This window comes from Salmo salar, unplaced genomic scaffold, assembly GCF_905237065.1.
Source record: "Salmo salar unplaced genomic scaffold, Ssal_v3.1, whole genome shotgun sequence".
Classification (NCBI taxonomy): Eukaryota; Metazoa; Chordata; class Actinopteri; order Salmoniformes; family Salmonidae; genus Salmo; species Salmo salar.
Genome location: NW_025548183.1, coordinates 88,630 through 110,000, shown reverse-complemented (window position 1 = coordinate 110,000; position 21,371 = coordinate 88,630). Strand labels below are relative to the sequence as shown.

At 43.9% G+C, this 21,371-nt stretch overlaps 1 protein-coding gene across 1 annotated transcript; it reads left to right on the top strand.

Annotated features, from left to right (window-relative positions):
- Positions 1-323: 323 nt before the first annotated feature.
- LOC123732763 (protein flightless-1 homolog) lies at positions 324-20,801 on the top strand. The gene is made up of 5 exons (XM_045712019.1): positions 324-384; positions 2,329-2,457; positions 9,285-9,496; positions 12,562-12,627; positions 20,645-20,801. The coding sequence occupies exons 3-5, from the start codon at positions 9,368-9,370 to the stop codon at positions 20,777-20,779; spliced, it is 330 nt and encodes a 109-aa protein (XP_045567975.1). The 5' UTR covers positions 324-384; positions 2,329-2,457; positions 9,285-9,367; the 3' UTR covers positions 20,780-20,801.
- The last annotated feature ends 570 nt before the right edge of the window (positions 20,802-21,371 follow it).

The following is a 21,371-nucleotide window of genomic DNA, read 5'->3' as shown; positions in this document are numbered from 1 at the left end:
TCCTCTCTCTCTCTCTCCCTCTCCCTCTCCCTCTCTCCCTCTCCCTCTCCCTCTCCTCTCTCTCTCCTCTCTCTCCTCTCTCCCTCTCCCTCTCCTCTCTCTCCCTCTCTCTCTCCCTCTCCCTCTCCCTCTCCCTCTCTCTCCTCTCTCCCTCTCCCTCTCCTCTCCTCTCCTCTCTCCTCTCTCTCTCTCTCCTCTCTCTCTCCTCTTTCTCTCTCTCTCCCTCTCCCCTCTCTCCCTCTCTCTCCCCTCTCTCCTCTCCCTCTCTCCTCTCTCCCTCTCTCTCTCCTCTCTCCTCTCTCTCTCTCCTCTCTCTCCTCTAGGACCATCCAGATAGGAACGGACTCCAGTAACCTGAACTCAGAGTTCTGCTTCATCCTCAAGGTCAGTTATATACCTGACCTCTGACCCCTAACCCCCCCCCCCCCCACTACCTCTACCCCCTGACCACCGCACTGACCTCTGCCCCGACCTAACGAGGCACTGACCTCTGACCTTCTGACCTCAATAACACAGGAAATATCACACCGATAAAAACCTTTAACCTCTCAGAACTTTAATAGAGTGTAAAATGTCAGCCACTTAACCTCTCTGGGCCAGTGGGGACGTTTGCGTCCCACCGTAGTCAGCAGCCAGTGGAATCGCGTGGCGCGAAATACAAATACCTCAGAAATGCTATAACTTCAATTTCTCAAACATATGACTATTTTACACCATTTTAAAGACGAGACTCATTATCCGATTTCAAAAAGGCTTTACAACGAAAGCAAAACATTAGATTATGTCAGCAGAGTACCAAGCCAGAAATAATCAGACACCCATTTTTCAAGCTAGCATATAATGTCACATCAACCAAAACCACAGCTAAATGCAGCACTAACCTTTGATGATCTTCATCAGATGACACTCCTAGGACATTATGTTATACAATACATGCATGTTTTGTTCTATCAAGTTCATATTTATTATCAAAAACCAGCTTTTTACATTAGCATGTGACGTTCAGAACTAGCATGCCCACCGCAAACTTCCGGTGAATTTACTAAATTACTCACGATAAACGTTCACAAAAAGCATAACAATTATTTTAAGAATTATAGATACAGAACTCCTCTATGCACTCGATATGTCCGATTTTAAAATAGCTTTTCGGTGAAAGCACATTTTGCAATATTCTGAGTACATAGCTCGGCCATCACAGGCTAGCTAATTTGACACCTTCCAAGTTTGGGACAACCTAAACTCAGAACTACTATTAGAAAAATTGGATTACCTTTGCTGTTCTTCATCAGAATGCACTCCCAGGACTTCTACTTCAATAACAAATGTTGTTTTGGTTCCAAATAATCCATAGTTATGTCCAAATACCTCCGTTTTGTTCGTGCGTTCAGGTCACTATCCGAAGGGTAACGCGCGAGCGCATTTCGTGCCAAAAAAAATTCTAAATATTCCATTAACATACTTAGAAGCATGTCAAACGCTGTTTAAAATACATTTTGATGCTATTTTTCTCGTAAAATAGCGATAATATTCCAACCGGGCGACGTTGTATTCATTCAAAGACTGAAAGAAAAAAATGGCGAGGTCTCGTGAACGCGCATCTCCAGTCTCTCTGTCACCAGGCTGACCACTTACAAACTCCGCTGCTGTTCTTTGCCCAGAGACAGGAGACGCGTCATTCCACTTTCTGGCGGCTTTAGAGAGCCAATGGGAGCCTTAGAAAGTGTCACGTTACAGCACAGATGCTGTATTTTCGATAGAGATGCAATTAGAAGGACAAGAAATTGTCAGACTGGGCACTTCCTGCATGGAATCTTCTCAGGTTTTGGCCTGCCATATGAGTTCTGTTATACTCACAGACACCATTCAAACAGTTTTAGAAACTTTAGGGTGTTTTCTATCCAAAGCCAATAATTATATGCATATTCTAGTTACTGGGCAGGAGTAGTAACCAGATTAAATCGGGTACGTTTTTTTTATCCGGCCGTGAAAATACTGCCCCCTATCCCCCAACATGTTAATAGTGTATTGACTGACTGGTGTGTGTGTGTGTGTGTGTGTGTGTGTGTGTGTGTGTGTGTGTGTGTGTGGTCTGGGTGTGTGTGTGTGTGTGTGTGTGTGTGTGTGTGTGTGTGTGTGTGTGTGTGGTCTGGGTGTGTGTGTGTGTGTGTGTGTGTGTGTGTGTGTGTGTGTGTGTGTGTGTGTGTGTGTGTGTGTGTGTGGTCTGGGTGTGTGTGTGTGTGTGTGTGTGTGTGTGTGTGTGTGTGTGTGTGTGTGTGGGTCTGGGTGTGTGTGTGTGTGTGTGTGTGTGTGTGTGTGTGTGTTTAGGTGCCCTTTGAGAGTACAGACAACCAGGGGATAGTCTATACCTGGGTGGGCCGGGCTGCTGACCCTGATGAGGCCAAACTGGCTGAAGACATCATGAACTGTCTGTTTGATGAAACCTACAGCAAACAGGTACATCTGTCTGTTATACCTGTCTGTCTGTTATACCTGTCTGTCTGTTATACCTGTCTGTCTGTTATACCTGTCTGTCTGTTATACCTGTCTGTCTGTTATACCTGTCTGTCTTTATACCTGTCTGTCTGTTATACCTGTCTGTCTGTTATACCTGTCTGTCTGTTATACCTGTCTGTCTGTTATACCTGTCTGTCTGTTATACCTGTCTGTCTGTTATACCTGTCTGTCTGTCTTTATACCTGTCTGTCTGTTATACCTGTCTGTCTGTTATACCTGTCTGTCTGTTATACCTGTCTGTCTGTTATACCTGTCTGTCTGTTATACCTGTCTGTCTTGTTATACCTGTCTGTCTGTTATACCTGTCTGTCTGTTATACCTGTACATCTGTCTGTTATACCTGTCTGTCTGTCTTTATACCTGTCTGTCTGTTATACCTGTCTGTCTGCTTTATACCTGTCTGTCTGTTATACCTGTCTGTCTGTTATACCTGTCTGTCTGTTATACCTACGTCTGTCTGTTATACCTGTCTGTCTGTTATACCTGTCTGTCTGTTATACCTGTCTGTCTGTTTTATACCTGTCTGTCTGTCTGTTATACCTGTCTGTCTGTTATACCTGTCTGTCTGTTATACCTGTCTGTCTGTTATACCTGTCTGTCTGTCTGTTATACCTGTCTGTCTGTTATACCTGTCTGTCTGTCTTTATACCTGTCTGTCTGTCTTTATACCTGTCTGTCTGTTATACCTGTCTGTCTGTTATACCTGTCTGTCTGTTATACCTGTTCTGTCTGTTATACCTGTCTGTCTGTTATACCTGTCTGTCTGTTATACCTGTCTGTCTGTTATACCTGTCTGTCTGTTATACCTGTCTGTCTGTTATACCTTCATCTGTCTGTTATACCTGTCTGTCTGTCTTTATACCTGTCTGTCTGTTATACCTGTCTGTCTGTTATACCTGTCTGTCTGTTATACCTGTCTGTCTTTATACCTGTCTGTCTGTCTTTATACCTGTCTGTCTGTTATACCTGTCTGCCTGTTATACCTGTCTACCTGTTTCTGTCTGTTATACCTGTCTGTCTGTTATACCTGTCTGTCTGTTATACCTGTCTGTCTGTATACCTGTCTGTCTGTTATACCTGTCTGTCTGTTATACCTGTACATCTGTCTTTATACCTGTCTGTCTGTCTTTATACCTGTCTGTCTGTCTTTATACCTGTCTGTCTGTCTTATACCCGTCTGTCTGTCTTATACCTGTCTGTCTGTTTATACCTGTCTGTCTGTCTTTATACCTGTCTGTCTGTCTTTATACCTGTCTTTCTGTTATACCTGTCTGTCTTTATACCTGTCTGTCTGTTATGCCTTGTCTTTATACCTGTCTGGCTGTCTTTATACCTGTCTGGCTGTCTTTATACCTGTCTGTCTGTCTTTATACCTGTCTGTCTGTTATACCTGTCTGGCTGTTATACCTGTCTGTCTTTATACCTGTCTGTCTTTATACCTGTCTGTCTGTTATACCTGTCTGTCTGTCTTTATACCTGTCTGTCTGTTATCCTGTCTGTCTGTCTGTTATACCTGCTGTCTGTCTTTATACCTGTCTGTCTGTCTTTTACCGTCTGTCTTTATACCTGTCTGTCTGTCTTTATACCTGTCTGTTATACCTCTTATACACTGGTTAATGTGGCAGTTTGACTGGTAACCATGGAACCTCTGACCGTGGCAGTTTGACTGGTAACCATGGAACCTCTCTCTGACCGTGGCAGTTTGACTGGTAACCATGGAACCTCTGACCGTGGCAGTTTGACTGGTAACCATGGAACCTCTCTCTGACCGTGGCAGTTTGACTGGTAACCATGGAACCTCTCTCTGACCGTGGCAGTTTGACTGGTAACCATGGAACCTCTGACCGTGGCAGTTTGACTGGTAACCATGGAACCTCTCTCTGACCGTGGCAGTTTGACTGGTAACCATGGAACCTCTCTCTGACCGTGGCAGTTTGACTGGTAACCATGGAACCTCTCTCTGACCGTGGCAGTTTGACTGGTAACCATGGAACCTCTCTGACCGTGGCAGTTTGACTGGTAACCATGGAACCTCTCTGACCGTGGCAGTTTGACTGGTAACCATGGAACCTCTGACCGTGGCAGTTTGACTGGTAACCATGGAACCTCTCTCTGACCGTGGCAGTTTGACTGGTAACCATGGAACCTCTGACCGTGGCAGTTTGACTGGTAACCATGGAACCTCTCTCTGACCGTGGCAGTTTGACTGGTAACCATGGAACCTCTCTCTGACCGTGGCAGTTTGACTGGTAACCATGGAACCTCTGACCGTGGCAGTTTGACCGGTAACCATGGAACCTCTCTCTGACCGTGGCAGTTTGACTGGTAACCATGGAACCTCTTCTGACCGTGGCAGTTTGACTGGTAACCATGGAACCTCTGACCGTGGCAGTTTGACTGGTAACCATGGAACCTCTCTCTGACCGTGGCAGTTTGACTGGTAACCATGGAACCCTCTGACCGTGGCAGTTTGACTGGTAACCATGGAACCTCCTCTGACCGTGGCAGTTTGACTGGTAACCATGGAACCTCTCTCTGACCGTGGCAGTTTGACTGGTAACCATGGAACCTCTCGACCGTGGCAGTTTGACCGGTAACCATGGAACCTCTCTCTGACCGTGGCAGTTTGACTGGTAACCATGGAACCTCTTCTGACCGTGGCAGTTTGACTGGTAACCATGGAACCTCTGACCGTGGCAGTTTGACTGGTAACCATGGAACCTCTCTCTGACCGTGGCAGTTTGACTGGTAACCATGGAACCTCTCTGACCGTGGCAGTTTGACTGGTAACCATGGAACCTCTCTCTGACCGTGGCAGTTTGACTGGTAACCATGGAACCTCTCTCTGACCGTGGCAGTTTGACTGGTAACCATGGAACCTCTCTCTGACCGTGGCAGTTTGACTGGTAACCATGGAACCTCTGACCGTGGCAGTTTGACTGGTAACCATGGAACCTCTTGACCGTGGCAGTTTGACTGGTAACCATGGAACCTCTCTCTGACCGTGGCAGTTTGACTGGTAACCATGGAACCTCTCTCTGACCGTGGCAGTTTGACTGGTAACCATGGAACCTCTGACCGTGGCAGTTTGACTGGTAACCATGGAACCTCTGACCGTGGCAGTTTGACTGGTAACCATGGAACCTCTCTCTGACCGTGGCAGTTTGACTGGTAACCATGGAACCTCTGACCGTGGCAGTTTGACTGGTAACCATGGAACCTCTCTGACCGTGGCAGTTTGACTGGTAACCATGGAACCTCTCTCTGACCGTGGCAGTTTGACTGGTAACCATGGAACCTCTGACCGTGGCAGTTTGACTGGTAACCATGGAACCTCTGACCGTGGCAGTTTGACTGGTAACCATGGAACCTCTGACCGTGGCAGTTTGACTGGTAACCATGGAACCTCTGACCGTGGCAGTTTGACTGGTAACCATGGAACCTCTCTCTGACCGTGGCAGTTTGACTGGTAACCATGGAACCTCTCTCTGACCGTGGCAGTTTGACTGGTAACCATGGAACCTCTGACCGTGGCAGTTTGACTGGTAACCATGGAACCTCTCTCTGACCGTGGCAGTTTGACTGGTAACCATGGAACCTCTCTCTGACCGTGGCAGTTTGACTGGTAACCATGGAACCTCTGACCGTGGCAGTTTGACTGGTAACCATGGAACCTCTCTCTGACCGTGGCAGTTTGACTGGTAACCATGGAACCTCTCTCTGACCGTGGCAGTTTGACTGGTAACCATGGAACCTCTCGACCGTGGCAGTTTGACTGGTAACCATGGAACCTCTCTGACCGTGGCAGTTTGACTGGTAACCATGGAACCTCTCTGACCGTGGCAGTTTGACTGGTAACCATGGAACCTCTCTCTGACCGTGGCAGTTTGACTGGTAACCATGGAACCTCTTCTGACCGTGGCAGTTTGACTGGTAACCATGGAACCTCTGACCGTGGCAGTTTGACTGGTAACCATGGAACCTCTCTCTGACCGTGGCAGTTTGACTGGTAACCATGGAACCTCTCTGACCGTGGCAGTTTGACTGGTAACCATGGAACCTCTGACCGTGGCAGTTTGACCGGTAACCATGGAACCTCTCTCTGACCGTGGCAGTTTGACTGGTAACCATGGAACCTCTTGACCGTGGCAGTTTGACTGGTAACCATGGAACCTCTGACCGTGGCAGTTTGACCGGTAACCATGGAACCTCTCTCTGACCGTGGCAGTTTGACTGGTAACCATGGAACCTCTCTCTGACCGTGGCAGTTTGACTGGTAACCATGGAACCTCTCTCTGACCGTGGCAGTTTGACTGGTAACCATGGAACCTCTGACCGTGGCAGTTTGACTGGTAACCATGGAACCTCTCTGACCGTGGCAGTTTGACTGGTAACCATGGAACCTCTCTCTGACCGTGGCAGTTTGACTGGTAACCATGGAACCTCTCTCTGACCGTGGCAGTTTGACCGGTAACCATGGAACCTCTCTCTGACCGTGGCAGTTTGACCGGTAACCATGGAACCTCTCCGACCGTGGCAGTTTGACCGGTAACCATGGAACCTCTGACCGTGGCAGTTTGACTGGTAACCATGGAACCTCTGACCGTGGCAGTTTGACTGGTAACCATGGAACCTCTCTGACCGTGGCAGTTTGACCGGTAACCATGGAACCTCTCTCTGACCGTGGCAGTTTGACCGGTAACCATGGAACCTCTCTCTGACCGTGGCAGTTTGACCGGTAACCATGGAACCTCTGACCGTGGCAGTTTGACCGGTAACCATGGAACCTCTGACCGTGGCAGTTTGACCGGTAACCATGGAACCTCTCTGACCGTGGCAGTTTGACTGGTAACCATGGAACCTCTCTCTGACCGTGGCAGTTTGACCGGTAACCATGGAACCTCTCTCTGACCGTGGCAGTTTGACTGGTAACCATGGAACCTCTCGACCGTGGCAGTTTGACTGGTAACCATGGAACCTCTCTGACCGTGGCAGTTTGACTGGTAACCATGGAACCTCTGACCGTGGCAGTTTGACCGGTAACCATGGAACCTCTGACCGTGGCAGTTTGACTGGTAACCATGGAACCTCTCTCTGACCGTGGCAGTTTGACTGGTAACCATGGAACCTCTGACCGTGGCAGTTTGACTGGTAACCATGGAACCTCTGACCGTGGCAGTTTGACCGGTAACCATGGAACCTCTCTCTGACCGTGGCAGTTTGACCGGTAACCATGGAACCTCTCTGACCGTGGCAGTTTGACCGGTAACCATGGAACCTCTGACCGTGGCAGTTTGACTGGTAACCATGGAAACTCTGACCGTGGCAGTTTGACCGGTAACCATGGAACCTCTCTCTGACCGTGGCAGTTTGACCGGTAACCATGGAACCTCTGACCGTGGCAGTTTGACCGGTAACCATGGAACCTCTGACCGTGGCAGTTTGACCGGTAACCATGGAACCTCTCGACCGTGGCAGTTTGACTGGTAACCATGGAACCTCTTCTGACCGTGGCAGTTTGACCGGTAACCATGGAACCTCTGACCGTGGCAGTTTGACCGGTAACCATGGAACCTCTTCTGACCGTGGCAGTTTGACCGGTAACCATGGAACCTCTCTGACCGTGGCAGTTTGACTGGTAACCATGGAACCTCTGACCGTGGCAGTTTGACCGGTAACCATGGAACCTCTGACCGTGGCAGTTTGACCGGTAACCATGGAACCTCTCTCTGACCGTGGCAGTTTGACCGGTAACCATGGAACCTCTGACCGTGGCAGTTTGACCGGTAACCATGGAACCTCTGACCGTGGCAGTTTGACCGGTAACCATGGAACCTCTGACCGTGGCAGTTTGACCGGTAACCATGGAACCTCTGACCGTGGCAGTTTGACCGGTAACCATGGAACCTCTTCTGACCGTGGCAGTTTGACCGGTAACCATGGAACCTCTGACCGTGGCAGTTTGACTGGTAACCATGGAACCTCTGACCGTGGCAGTTTGACCGGTAACCATGGAACCTCTGACCGTGGCAGTTTGACTGGTAACCATGGAACCTCTGACCGTGGCAGTTTGACTGGTAACCATGGAACCTCTCTCTGACCGTGGCAGTTTGCCCGGTAACCATGGAACCTCTCTCTGACCGTGGCAGTTTGACTGGTAACCATGGAACCTCTCTCTGACCGTGGCAGTTTGACTGGTAACCATGGAACCTCTGACCGTGGCAGTTTGACCGGTAACCATGGAACCTCTCTGACCGTGGCAGTTTGACTGGTAACCATGGAACCTCTGACCGTGGCAGTTTGACCGGTAACCATGGAACCTCTGACCGTGGCAGTTTGACTGGTAACCATGGAACCTCTGACCGTGGCAGTTTGACTGGTAACCATGGAACCTCTCTCTGACCGTGGCAGTTTGACCGGTAACCATGGAACCTCTGACCGTGGCAGTTTGACTGGTAACCATGGAACCTCTCTCTGACCGTGGCAGTTTGACCGGTAACCATGGAACCTCTGACCGTGGCAGTTTGACCGGTAACCATGGTACCTCTCTCTGACCGTGGCAGTTTGACCGGTAACCATGGAACCTCTTGACCGTGGCAGTTTGACCGGTAACCACGGAACCTCTCTGACCGTGGCAGTTTGACCGGTAACCACGGAACCTCTGACCGTGGCAGTTTGACCGGTAACCATGGTACCTCTCTCTGACCGTGGCAGTTTGACCGGTAACCATGGTACCTGCTGTCTATCTATATACTCCTGTCTCCTAGGTGATCAACGAGGGGAGGAGCCGGAGAACTTCTTCTGGGTGGGGATTGGCTGTCAGAAGGCGTACGATGAGGACGCGGACTACATGAAGTCCGCTAGACTGTTCCGCTGCTCCAATGAGAAGGGATTCTTCGCTGTGTCCGAGAAATGTTCCGACTTCTGTCAGGACGACCTGGCCGACGATGACATCATGCTGCTGGACAACGGCCAAGAGGTGGGACGAGCTGTAGATACACCTGGACCCTACACCTGTCTGTCTATATACACCTGGACACTACACCTGTCTGTCTATATACACCTGGACACTACACCTGTCTATCTATATACACCTGGACACTACACCTGTCTGTCTATATACACCTGGACACTACACCCGTCTGTCTATATACACCTGGACACTACACCTGTCTGTCTATATACACCTGGACACTACACCTGTCTGTCTATATACACCTGGACCCTACACCTGTCTGTCTATATACACCTGGACACTACACCTGTCTGTCTATATACACCTGGACACTACACCTGTCTGTCTATATACACCTGTCTATCTATATACACCTGGACACTACACCCGTCTATCTATATACACCTGGACACTACACCCGTCTATCTATATACACCTGGACACTACACCTGTCTGTCTATATACACCTGGACACTACACCCGTCTATCTATATACACCTGGACACTACACCTGTCTGTCTATATACACCTGGACACTACACCTGTCTGTCTATATACACCTGGACCCTACACCTGTCTGTCTATATACACCTGGACACTACACCTGTCTGTCTATATACACCTGGACACTACACCTGTCTGTCTATATACACCTGACCTACACCTTCTATCTATATACACCTGGACACTACACCTGTCTATCTATATACACCTGGACACTACACCTGTCTGTCTATATACACCTGGACCCTACACCTGTCTGTCTATATACACCTGGACCCTACACCTGTCTGTCTATATACACCTGGACACTACACCTGTCTGTCTATATACACCTGGACACTACACCCTGTCTATCTATATACACCTGGACACTACACCTGTCTATCTATATACACCTGGACACTACACACCTGTCTATCTATATACACCTGGACACTACACCCTGTCTATCTATATACACCTGGACACTACACCTGTCTATCTATATACACCTGGACACTACACCCCTGTCTATCTATATACACCTGGACACTACACCTGTCTATCTATATACACCTGGACACTACACACACCTGTCTATCTATATACACCTGGACACTACACACACCTGTCTATCTATATACACCTGGACACTACACACACCTGTCTATCTATATACACCTGGACACTACACACACCTGGACACTACACACACCTGTCTATCTATATACACCTGGACACTACACCTGTCTATCTATATACACCTGGACACTACACCTGTCTATCTATATACACCTGGACACTACACCTGTCTGTCTATATACACCTGGACCCTACACCTGTCTATCTATATACACCTGTATCTATATACACCTGGACCCTACACCTGTCTATCTATATACACCTGGACACTACACCTGTCTGTCTATATACACCTGGACACTACACCTGTCTATCTATATACACCTGGACACTACACCTGTCTGTCTATATACACCTGGACACTACACCTGTCTGTCTATATACACCTGGACCCTACACCTGTCTATCTACATACACCTGGACACTACACCTGTCTGTCTATCTATATACACCTGGACACTACACCTGTCTGTCTATATACACCTGGACCCTACACCTGTCTATCTATATACACCTGGACACTACACCTGTCTATCTATATACACCTGGACACTACACCTGTCTATCTATATACACCTGTATCTATATACACCTGGACACTACACCTGTCTATCTATATACACCTGGACACTACACCTGTCTATCTATATACACCTGTCTATCTATATACACCTGGACCCTACACCTGTCTATCTATATACACCTGGACACTACACCTGTCTATCTATATACACCTGGACACTACACCTGTCTATATACACCTGGACACTACACACACCTGTCTATCTATATACACCTGGACACTACACCTGTCTATCTATATACACCTGGACACTACACCTGTCTATCTATATACACCTGGACCACACCTTCTATCTATATACACCTGGACACTACACCTGTCTGTCTATATACACCTGGACCCTACACCTGTCTATCTATATACACCTGGACACTACACCTGTCTATCTATATACACCTGGACACTACACCTGTCTGTCTATATACACCTGGACACTACACCTGTCTATCTATATACACCTGGACACTACACCTGTCTATCTATATACACCTGGACACTACACCTGTCTGTCTATATACACCTGGACACTACACCTGTCTATCTATATACACCTGGACACTACACCTGTCTATCTATATACACCTGGACACTACACACTGTCTATCTATATACACCTGCACCCCTCTATCTATATACACCTGGACACTACACACACCTGTCTATCTATATACACCTGGACACTACACACACCTGTCTATCTATATACACCTGTCTATCTATATACACATGTCTATCTATATACACCTGTCTATCTATATACACCTGGACACTACACCTGTCTATCTATATACACCTGTATCTAAACACCTGGACACTACACCTGTCTATCTATATACACCTGGACACTACACCTGTCTTACTGTCTATCTATATACACCTGGACACTACACCTGTCTATCTATATACACCTGTCTATCTATATACACCTGGACACTACACACACCTGTCTATCTATATACACCTGGACACTACACCTGTCTATCTATATACACCTGGACACTACACCTGTCTATCTATATACACCTGGACACTACACCTGTCTATCTATATACACCTGGACACTACACCTGTCTATCTATATACACCTGACCTACATCTGTCTATATACACCTGCACCTGTCTATCTATATACACCTGGACACTACACACACCTGTCTATCTATATACACCTGGCCACCTGTCTATCTATAAACACCTGGACACTACACCTGTCTATCTATATACACCTGTCTGTCTATATACACCTGGACACTACACCTGTCTATCTATATACACCTGGACACTACACCTGTCTATCTATATACACCTGGCACCACCTGTCTATCTATATACACCTGGACACTACACCTGTAATAGTGTTTTCTCTCTCTGTCTCTGTCAGGTGTACATGTGGGTGGGAACTCAGACCAGTCAGGTAGAAATTAAACTCAGCCTCAAAGCCTGCCAGGTGAGATATGTGACCCTCCCCCGCCCAAACAGTAATGATTTGTTTTCTATAGTTTTACTATATCTTTACTGTGTCTGTCAGTCTATTGTTTTACTATATCTTTACTGTGTATAGAGTCTGCCAGTCTATTGTTTTACTATATCTTTACTGTGTATAGAGTCTGCCAGTCTATTGTTTTACTATATCTTTACTGTGTATAGAGTCTGCCAGTCTATAGTTTTACTATATCTTTACTGAGTCTGCCAGTCTATTGTTTTACTATATCTTTACTGTGTATAGAGTCTGCCAGTCTATTGTTTTACTATATCTTTACTGTGTATAGAGTCTGTCAGTCTATTGTTTTACTATATCTTTACTGTGTCTGTCAGTCTATTGTTTTACTATATCTTTACTGAGTCTGCCAGTCTATTGTTTTACTATATCTTTACTGTGTATAGAGTCTGCCAGTCTATAGTTTTACTAAATCTTTACTGTGTATAGAGTCTATTGTTTTACTATATCTTTACTGTGTATAGAGTCTGCCAGTCTATTGTTTTACTATATCTTTACTGAGTCTGCCAGTCTATTGTTTTACTATATCTTTACTGTGTCTGTCAGTCTATTGTTTTACTATATCTTTACTGTGTATAGAGTCTGCCAGTCTATAGTTTTACTATATCTTTACTGTGTCTGCCAGTCTATAGTTTTACTATATCTTTACTGTGTCTGCCAGTCTATTGTTTTACTATATCTTTACTGTGTCTGCCAGTCTATAGTTTTACTATATCTTTACTGTGTATAGAGTCTGCCAGTCTATTGTTTTACTATATCTTTACTGTGTCTAGAGTCTGCCAGTCTATAGTTTTACTATATCTTTACTGAGTCTGCCAGTCTATTGTTTTACTATATCTTTACTGTGTATAGAGTCTGTCAGTCTATAGTTTTACTATATCTTTACTGTGTATAGAGTCTGTCAGTCTATTGTTTTACTATATCTTTACTGTGTCTGCCAGTCTATTGTTTTACTATATCTTTACTGTGTATAGAGTCTGTCAGTCTATTGTTTTACTATATCTTTACTGTGTCTAGAGTCTGCCAGTCTATAGTTTTACTATATCTTTACTGAGTCTGCCAGTCTATTGTTTTACTATATCTTTACTGTGTCTGTCAGTCTATTGTTTTACTATATCTTTACTGTGTCTAGAGTCTGCCAGTCTATTGTTTTACTATATCTTTACTGTGTATAGAGTCTGCCAGTCTATTGTTTTACTATATCTTTACTGTGTATAGAGTCTGTCAGTCTATTGTTTTACTATATCTTTACTGTGTCTAGAGTCTGCCAGTCTATAGTTTTACTATATCTTTACTGAGTATAGAGTCTGCCAGTCTATTGTTTTACTATATCTTTACTGTGTATAGAGTCTGCCAGTCTATTGTTTTACTATATCTTTACTGTGTCTGCCAGTCTATAGTTTTACTATATCTTTACTGTGTATAGAGTCTGCCAGTCTATTGTTTTACTATATCTTTACTGTGTATAGAGTCTGCCAGTCTATTGTTTTACTATATCTTTACTGTGTATAGAGTCTGCCAGTCTATTGTTTTACTATATCTTTACTGTGTATAGAGTCTGTCAGTCTATTGTTTTACTATATCTTTACTGTGTCTGCCAGTCTATTGTTTTACTATATCTTTACTGTGTCTGTCAGTCTATTGTTTTACTATATCTTTACTGTGTCTAGAGTCTGCCAGTCTATAGTTTTACTATATCTTTACTGAGTCTGCCAGTCTATTGTTTTACTATATCTTTACTGTGTATAGAGTCTATTGTTTTACTATATCTTTACTGTGTATAGAGTCTGCCAGTCTATTGTTTTACTATATCTTTACTGTGTATAGAGTCTGCCAGTCTATAGTTTTACTATATCTTTACTGTGTATAGAGTCTGTCAGTCTATTGTTTTACTATATCTTTACTGTGTCTGTCAGTCTATTGTTTTACTATATCTTTACTGTGTATAGAGTCTGCCAGTCTATTGTTTTACTATATCTTTACTGTGTCTGTCAGTCTATAGTTTTACTATATCTTTACTGTGTATAGAGTCTGCCAGTCTATAGTTTTACTATATCTTTACTGTGTCTGTCAGTCTATTGTTTTACTATATCTTTACTGTGTATAGAGTCTGCCAGTCTATAGTTTTACTATATCTTTACTGTATCTAGAGTCTGTCAGTCTATTGTTTTACTATATCTTTACTGTGTCTAGAGTCTGTCAGTCTATTGTTTTACTATATCTTTACTGTGTCTAGAGTCTACCAGTCTATTGTTTTACTATATCTTTACTGTATCTGTCAGTCTATTGTTTTACTATATCTTTACTGTGTATAGAGTCTATTGTTTTACTATATCTTTACTGTGTATAGAGTCTGTCAGTCTATTGTTTTACTATATCTTTACTGAGTCTGTCAGTCTATTGTTTTACTATATCTTTACTGTATCTGTCAGTCTATTGTTTTACTATATCTTTACTGTGTATAGAGTCTATTGTTTTACTATATCTTTACTGTGTATAGAGTCTGTCAGTCTATTGTTTTACTATATCTTTACTGAGTCTGTCAGTCTATAGTTTTACTATATCTTTACTGAGTCTGTCAGTCTATTGTTTTACTATATCTTTACTGTATCTGTCAGTCTATTGTTTTACTATATCTTTACTGTGTATAGAGTCTATTGTTTTACTATATCTTTACTGTGTATAGAGTCTGTCAGTCTATTGTTTTACTATATCTTTACTGAGTCTGTCAGTCTATTGTTTTACTATATCTTTACTGAGTCTGTCAGTCTATTGTTTTACTATATCTTTACTGTATCTGTCAGTCTATTGTTTTACTATATCTTTACTGTGTATAGAGTCTATTGTTTTACTATATCTTTACTGTGTATAGAGTCTGTCAGTCTATTGTTTTACTATATCTTTACTGTGTATAGAGTCTGTCAGTCTATTGTTTTACTATATCTTTACTGTGTCTGCCAGTCTATTGTTTTACTATATCTTTACTGAGTCTGCCAGTCTATTGTTTTACTATATCTTTACTGTGTATAGAGTCTGCCAGTCTATTGTTTTACTATATCTTTACTGTTTATAGAGTCTGTCAGTCTATTGTTTTACTATATCTTTACTGTGTATAGAGTCTGTCAGTCTATTGTTTTACTATATCTTTACTGTGTATAGAGTCTGTCAGTCTATTGTTTTACTATATCTTTACTGTGTATAGAGTCTGCCAGTCTATTGTTTTACTATATCTTTACTGTGTATAGAGTCTGCCAGTCTATTGTTTTACTATATCTTTACTGTGTATAGAGTCTGCCAGTCTATTGTTTTACTATATCTTTACTGTGTCTGTCAGTCTATTGTTTTACTATATCTTTACTGTGTATAGAGTCTGCCAGTCTATTGTTTTACTATATCTTTACTGTGTCTGTCAGTCTATTGTTTTACTATATCTTTACTGTGTATAGAGTCTGCCAGTCTATTGTTTTACTATATCTTTACTGTGTATAGAGTCTGCCAGTCTATTGTTTTACTATATCTTTACTGTGTATAGAGTCTGCCAGTCTATTGTTTTACTATATCTTTACTGTGTATAGAGTCTGCCAGTCTATTGTTTTACTATATCTTTACTGTGTATAGAGTCTGCCAGTCTATTGTTTTACTATATCTTTACTGTGTCTGTCAGTCTATTGTTTTACTATATCTTTACTGTGTATAGAGTCTGCCAGTCTATTGTTTTACTATATCTTTACTGTGTCTGTCAGTCTATTGTTTTACTATATCTTTACTGTGTATAGAGTCTGCCAGTCTATTGTTTTACTATATCTTTACTGTGTATAGAGTCTGCCAGTCTATTGTTTTACTATATCTTTACTGTGTATAGAGTCTGCCAGTCTATTGTTTTACTATATCTTTACTGTGTATAGAGTCTGCCAGTCTATTGTTTTACTATATCTTTACTGTGTCTGTCAGTCTATTGTTTTACTATATCTTTACTGTGTATAGAGTCTGCCAGTCTATAGTTTTACTATATCTTTACTGTGTCTGCCAGTCTATTGTTTTACTATATCTTTACTGTGTATAGAGTCTGCCAGTCTATTGTTTTACTATATCTTTACTGTGTATAGAGTCTGTCAGTCTATTGTTTTACTATATCTTTACTGTGTCTGTCAGTCTATTGTTTTACTATATCTTTACTGTGTATAGAGTCTGCCAGTCTATTGTTTTACTATATCTTTACTGTGTATAGAGTCTGTCAGTCTATTGTTTTACTATATCTTTACTGTGTATAGAGTCTGCCAGTCTATTGTTTTACTATATCTTTACTGTGTATAGAGTCTGCCAGTCTATTGTTTTACTATATCTTTACTGAGTCTGCCAGTCTATTGTTTTACTATATCTTTACTGTGTATAGAGTCTGCCAGTCTATTGTTTTACTATATCTTTACTGTGTCTGTCAGTCTATTGTTTTACTATATCTTTACTGTGTATAGAGTCTGTCAGTCTATAGTTTTACTATATCTTTACTGTGTCTGTCAGTCTATTGTTTTACTATATCTTTACTGAGTCTGCCAGTCTATTGTTTTACTATATCTTTACTGTGTATAGAGTCTGCCAGTCTATTGTTTTACTATATCTTTACTGTGTATAGAGTCTGCCAGTCTATTGTTTTACTATATCTTTACTGTGTCTAGAGTCTGCCAGTCTATTGTTTTACTATATCTTTACTGTGTCTGCCAGTCTATTGTTTTACTATATCTTTACTGAGTCTGCCAGTCTATTGTTTTACTATATCTTTACTGTGTCTGTCAGTCTATTGTTTTACTATATCTTTACTGTGTATAGAGTCTGCCAGTCTATAGTTTTACTATATCTTTACTGTGTCTGCCAGTCTATTGTTTTACTATATCTTTACTGTGTCTAGAGTCTGTCAGTCTATTGTTTTACTATATCTTTACTGTGTATAGAGTCTGTCAGTCTATAGTTTTACTATATCTTTACTGTGTATAGAGTCTGCCAGTCTATTGTTTTACTATATCTTTACTGTGTCTGTCAGTCTATTGTTTTACTATATCTTTACTGTGTCTAGAGTCTGTCAGTCTATAGTTTTACTATATCTTTACTGTGTATAGAGTCTGCCAGTCTATTGTTTTACTATATCTTTACTGTGTCTGCCAGTCTATTGTTTTACTATATCTTTACTGTGTCTGCCAGTCTATTGTTTTACTATATCTTTACTGTGTATAGAGTCTGCCAGTCTATTGTTTTACTATATCTTTACTGTGTATAGAGTCTGCCAGTCTATTGTTTTACTATATCTTTACTGTGTCTGTCAGTCTATTGTTTTACTATATCTTTACTGTGTATAGAGTCTATTGTTTTACTATATCTTTACTGTGTCTAGAGTCTGTCAGTCTATAGTTTTACTATATCTTTACTGTTTATAGAGTCTGCCAGTCTATTGTTTTACTATATCTTTACTGTGTATAGAGTCTGTTGTTTCTTCCAGATGGTAATATAATGGTAGTTCTGTCTCTCCTCCAGGTGGTTCTGTCTCTCCTCCAGATGGTAATATAATGGTGGTTCTGTCTCTCCTCCAGGTGGTTCTGTCTCTCCTCCAGATGGTAATATAATGGTGGTTCTGTCTCTCCTCCAGGTAGTTCTGTCTCTCCTCCAGGTGGTAATATAATGGTGGTTCTGTCTCTCCTCCAGGTGGTTCTGTCTCTCCTCCAGATGGTAATATAATGGTGGTTCTGTCTCTCCTCCAGGTGGTTCTGTCTCTCCTCCAGATGGTAATATAATGGTGGTTCTGTCTCTCCTCCAGGTGGTTCTGTCTCTCCTCCAGATGGTAATATAATGGTGGTTCTGTCTCTCCTCCAGATGGTAATATAATGGTGGTTCTGTCTCTCCTCCAGGTGGTAATATAATGGTGGTTCTGTCTCTCCTCCAGATGGTAATATAATGGTGGTTCTGTCTCTCCTCCAGGTGGTTCTGTCTCTCCTCCAGATGGTAATATAATGGTGGTTCTGTCTCTCCTCCAGATGGTAATATAATGGTGGTTCTGTCTCTCCTCCAGGTGGTAATATAATGGTGGTTCTGTCTCTCCTCCAGATGGTAATATAATGGTGGTTCTGTCTCTCCTCCAGATGGTAATATAATGGTAGTTCTGTCTCTCCTCCAGGTGGTTCTGTCTCTCCTCCAGATGGTAATATAATGGTGGTTCTGTCTCTCCTCCAGGTGGTTCTGTCTCTCCTCCAGGTGGTAATATAATGGTGGTTCTGTCTCTCCTCCAGATGGTAATATAATGGTGGTTCTGTCTCTCCTCCAGGTGGTTCTGTCTCTCCTCCAGGTGGTAATATAATGGTGGTTCTGTCTCTCCTCCAGATGGTAATATAATGGTGGTTCTGTCTCTCCTCCAGGTGGTTCTGTCTCTCCTCCAGATGGTAATATAATGGTGGTTCTGTCTCTCCTCCAGATGGTAATATAATGGTGGTTCTGTCTCTCCTCCAGATGGTTCTGTCTCTCCTCCAGGTGGTTCTGTCTCTCCTCCAGATGGTAATATAATGGTGGTTCTGTCTCTCCTCCAGGTGGTTCTGTCTCTCCTCCAGATGGTAATATAATGGTGGTTCTGTCTCTCCTCCAGGTGGTTCTGTCTCTCCTCCAGGTGGTTCTGTCTCTCCTCCAGGTGGTAATATAATGGTGGTTCTGTCTCTCCTCCAGGTGGTTCTGTCTCTCCTCCAGGTGGTTCTGTCTCTCCTCCAGATGGTAATATAATGGTGGTTCTGTCTCTCCTCCAGGTGGTAATATAATGGTGGTTCTGTCTCTCCTCCAGGTGGTTCTGTCTCTCCTCCAGATGGTAATATAATGGTGATTCTGTCTCTCCTCCAGGTGGTTCTGTCTCTCCTCCAGGTGGTAATATAATGGTGGTTCTGTCTCTCCTCCAGGTGGTTCTGTCTCTCCTCCAGATGGTAATATAATGGTGGTTCTGTCTCTCCTCCAGATGGTAATATAATGGTGGTTCTGTCTCTCCTCCAGGTGGTTCTGTCTCTCCTCCAGATGGTAATATAATGGTGGTTCTGTCTCTCCTCCAGGTGGTAATATAATGGTGGTTCTGTCTCTCCTCCAGATGGTAATATAATGGTGGTTCTGTCTCTCCTCCAGGTGGTTCTGTCTCTCCTCCAGATGGTAATATAATGGTGGTTCTGTCTCTCCTCCAGGTGGTTCTGTCTCTCCTCCAGATGGTAATATAATGGTGGTTCTGTCTCTCCTCCAGGTGGTAATATAATGGTGGTTCTGTCTCTCCTCCAGGTGGTTCTGTCTCTCCTCCAGATGGTAATATAATGGTGATTCTGTCTCTCCTCCAGGTGGTTCTGTCTCTCCTCCAGATGGTAATATAATGGTGGTTCTGTCTCTCCTCCAGGTGGTAATATAATCGTGGTTCTGTCTCTCCTCCAGGTGGTTCTGTCTCTCCTCCAGATGGTAATATAATGGTGGTTCTGTCTCTCCTCCAGGTGGTTCTGTCTCTCCTCCAGGTGGTAATATAATGGTGGTTCTGTCTCTCCTCCAGATGGTAATATAATGGTGGTTCTGTCTCTCCTCCAGGTGGTTCTGTCTCTCCTCCAGATGGTAATATAATGGTGGTTCTGTCTCTCCTCCAGGTGGTTCTGTCTCTCCTCCAGATGGTAATATAATGGTGGTTCTGTCTCTCCTCCAGGTGGTTCTGTCTCTCCTCCAGATGGTAATATAATGGTGGTTCTGTCTCTCCTCCAGATGGTAATATAATGGTGGTTCTGTCTCTCCTCCAGGTGGTAATATAATGGTGGTTCTGTCTCTCCTCCAGGTGGTAATATAATGGTGGTTCTGTCTCTCCTCCAGGTGGTTCTGTCTCTCCTCCAGATGGTAATATAATGGTGGTTCTGTCTCTCCTCCAGGTGGTTCTGTCTCTCCTCCAGATGGTAATATAATGGTGGTTCTGTCTCTCCTCCAGGTGTACATCCAGCACATGCGGTCTAAGGAGTCGGAGACGCCCAGGAAGCTGCGTCTGGTCAGGAAGGGGAACGAACCCCACTGCTTCACACGATGCTTCCACGGCTGGGGGGCCTTCAAGACGCCGCCCGCGTAGAAATGCACAGCGTAGACACGTCCACGTAGAAACGCACAGCGTAGACACGTCCACGTAGAAACACACAGCATAGACACGCCCGCTCTACGTAGAAACGCACAGCATAGACATGTCCGCTCTACATAGATGCAGCTTTGTCTTCTACCTGAAAGAGACGCTTTATCATATCAGCACATGTTTTACCTGCTGGATGTTCCCCTTCCTGTTCCCCTCCTTCCTGTTCCCCTCCTTCCTTCCTGTTCCCCTCCTTCCTGTTCCCCTCCTTCCTGTTCCCCTCCTTCCTGTTCTCCTCCTTCCTGTTCCCCTCCCTCCTCCTTCCTGTTCCCCTCCTTCCTGTTCCCCTCCCTCCTCCTTCCTGTTCCCCTCCCTCCTCCTTCCTGTTCCCCTCCTTCCTGTTCCCCTCCCTCCTCCTTCCTGTTCCCCTCCCTCCTCCTTCCTGTTCTCCCCCTTCCTGTTCCCCTCCCTCCTCCTTCCTGTTCCCCTCCCTCCTCCTTCCTGTTCCCCTCCCTCCTCCTTCCTGTTCCCCCGCCTCCCTCCTTCCTGTTCTCCTCCTTCCTGTTCTCCTCCTTCCTGTTCCCCCTCCCTCCTCCTT

Excerpts from the sequence above, each read along its gene's own strand:
- LOC123732763 (XM_045712019.1), top strand. The coding sequence starts at position 9,368 with ATGAAGTCCGCTAGACTGTTCCGCTGCTCCAATGAGAAGGGATTCTTC. Across the intron at positions 9,497-12,561 it reads TGCTGGACAACGGCCAAGAG|GTGTACATGTGGGTGGGAAC; the intron begins GTGGGACGAGCT and ends TGTCTCTGTCAG. Across the intron at positions 12,628-20,644 it reads TCAGCCTCAAAGCCTGCCAG|GTGTACATCCAGCACATGCG; the intron begins GTGAGATATGTG and ends TCTCTCCTCCAG.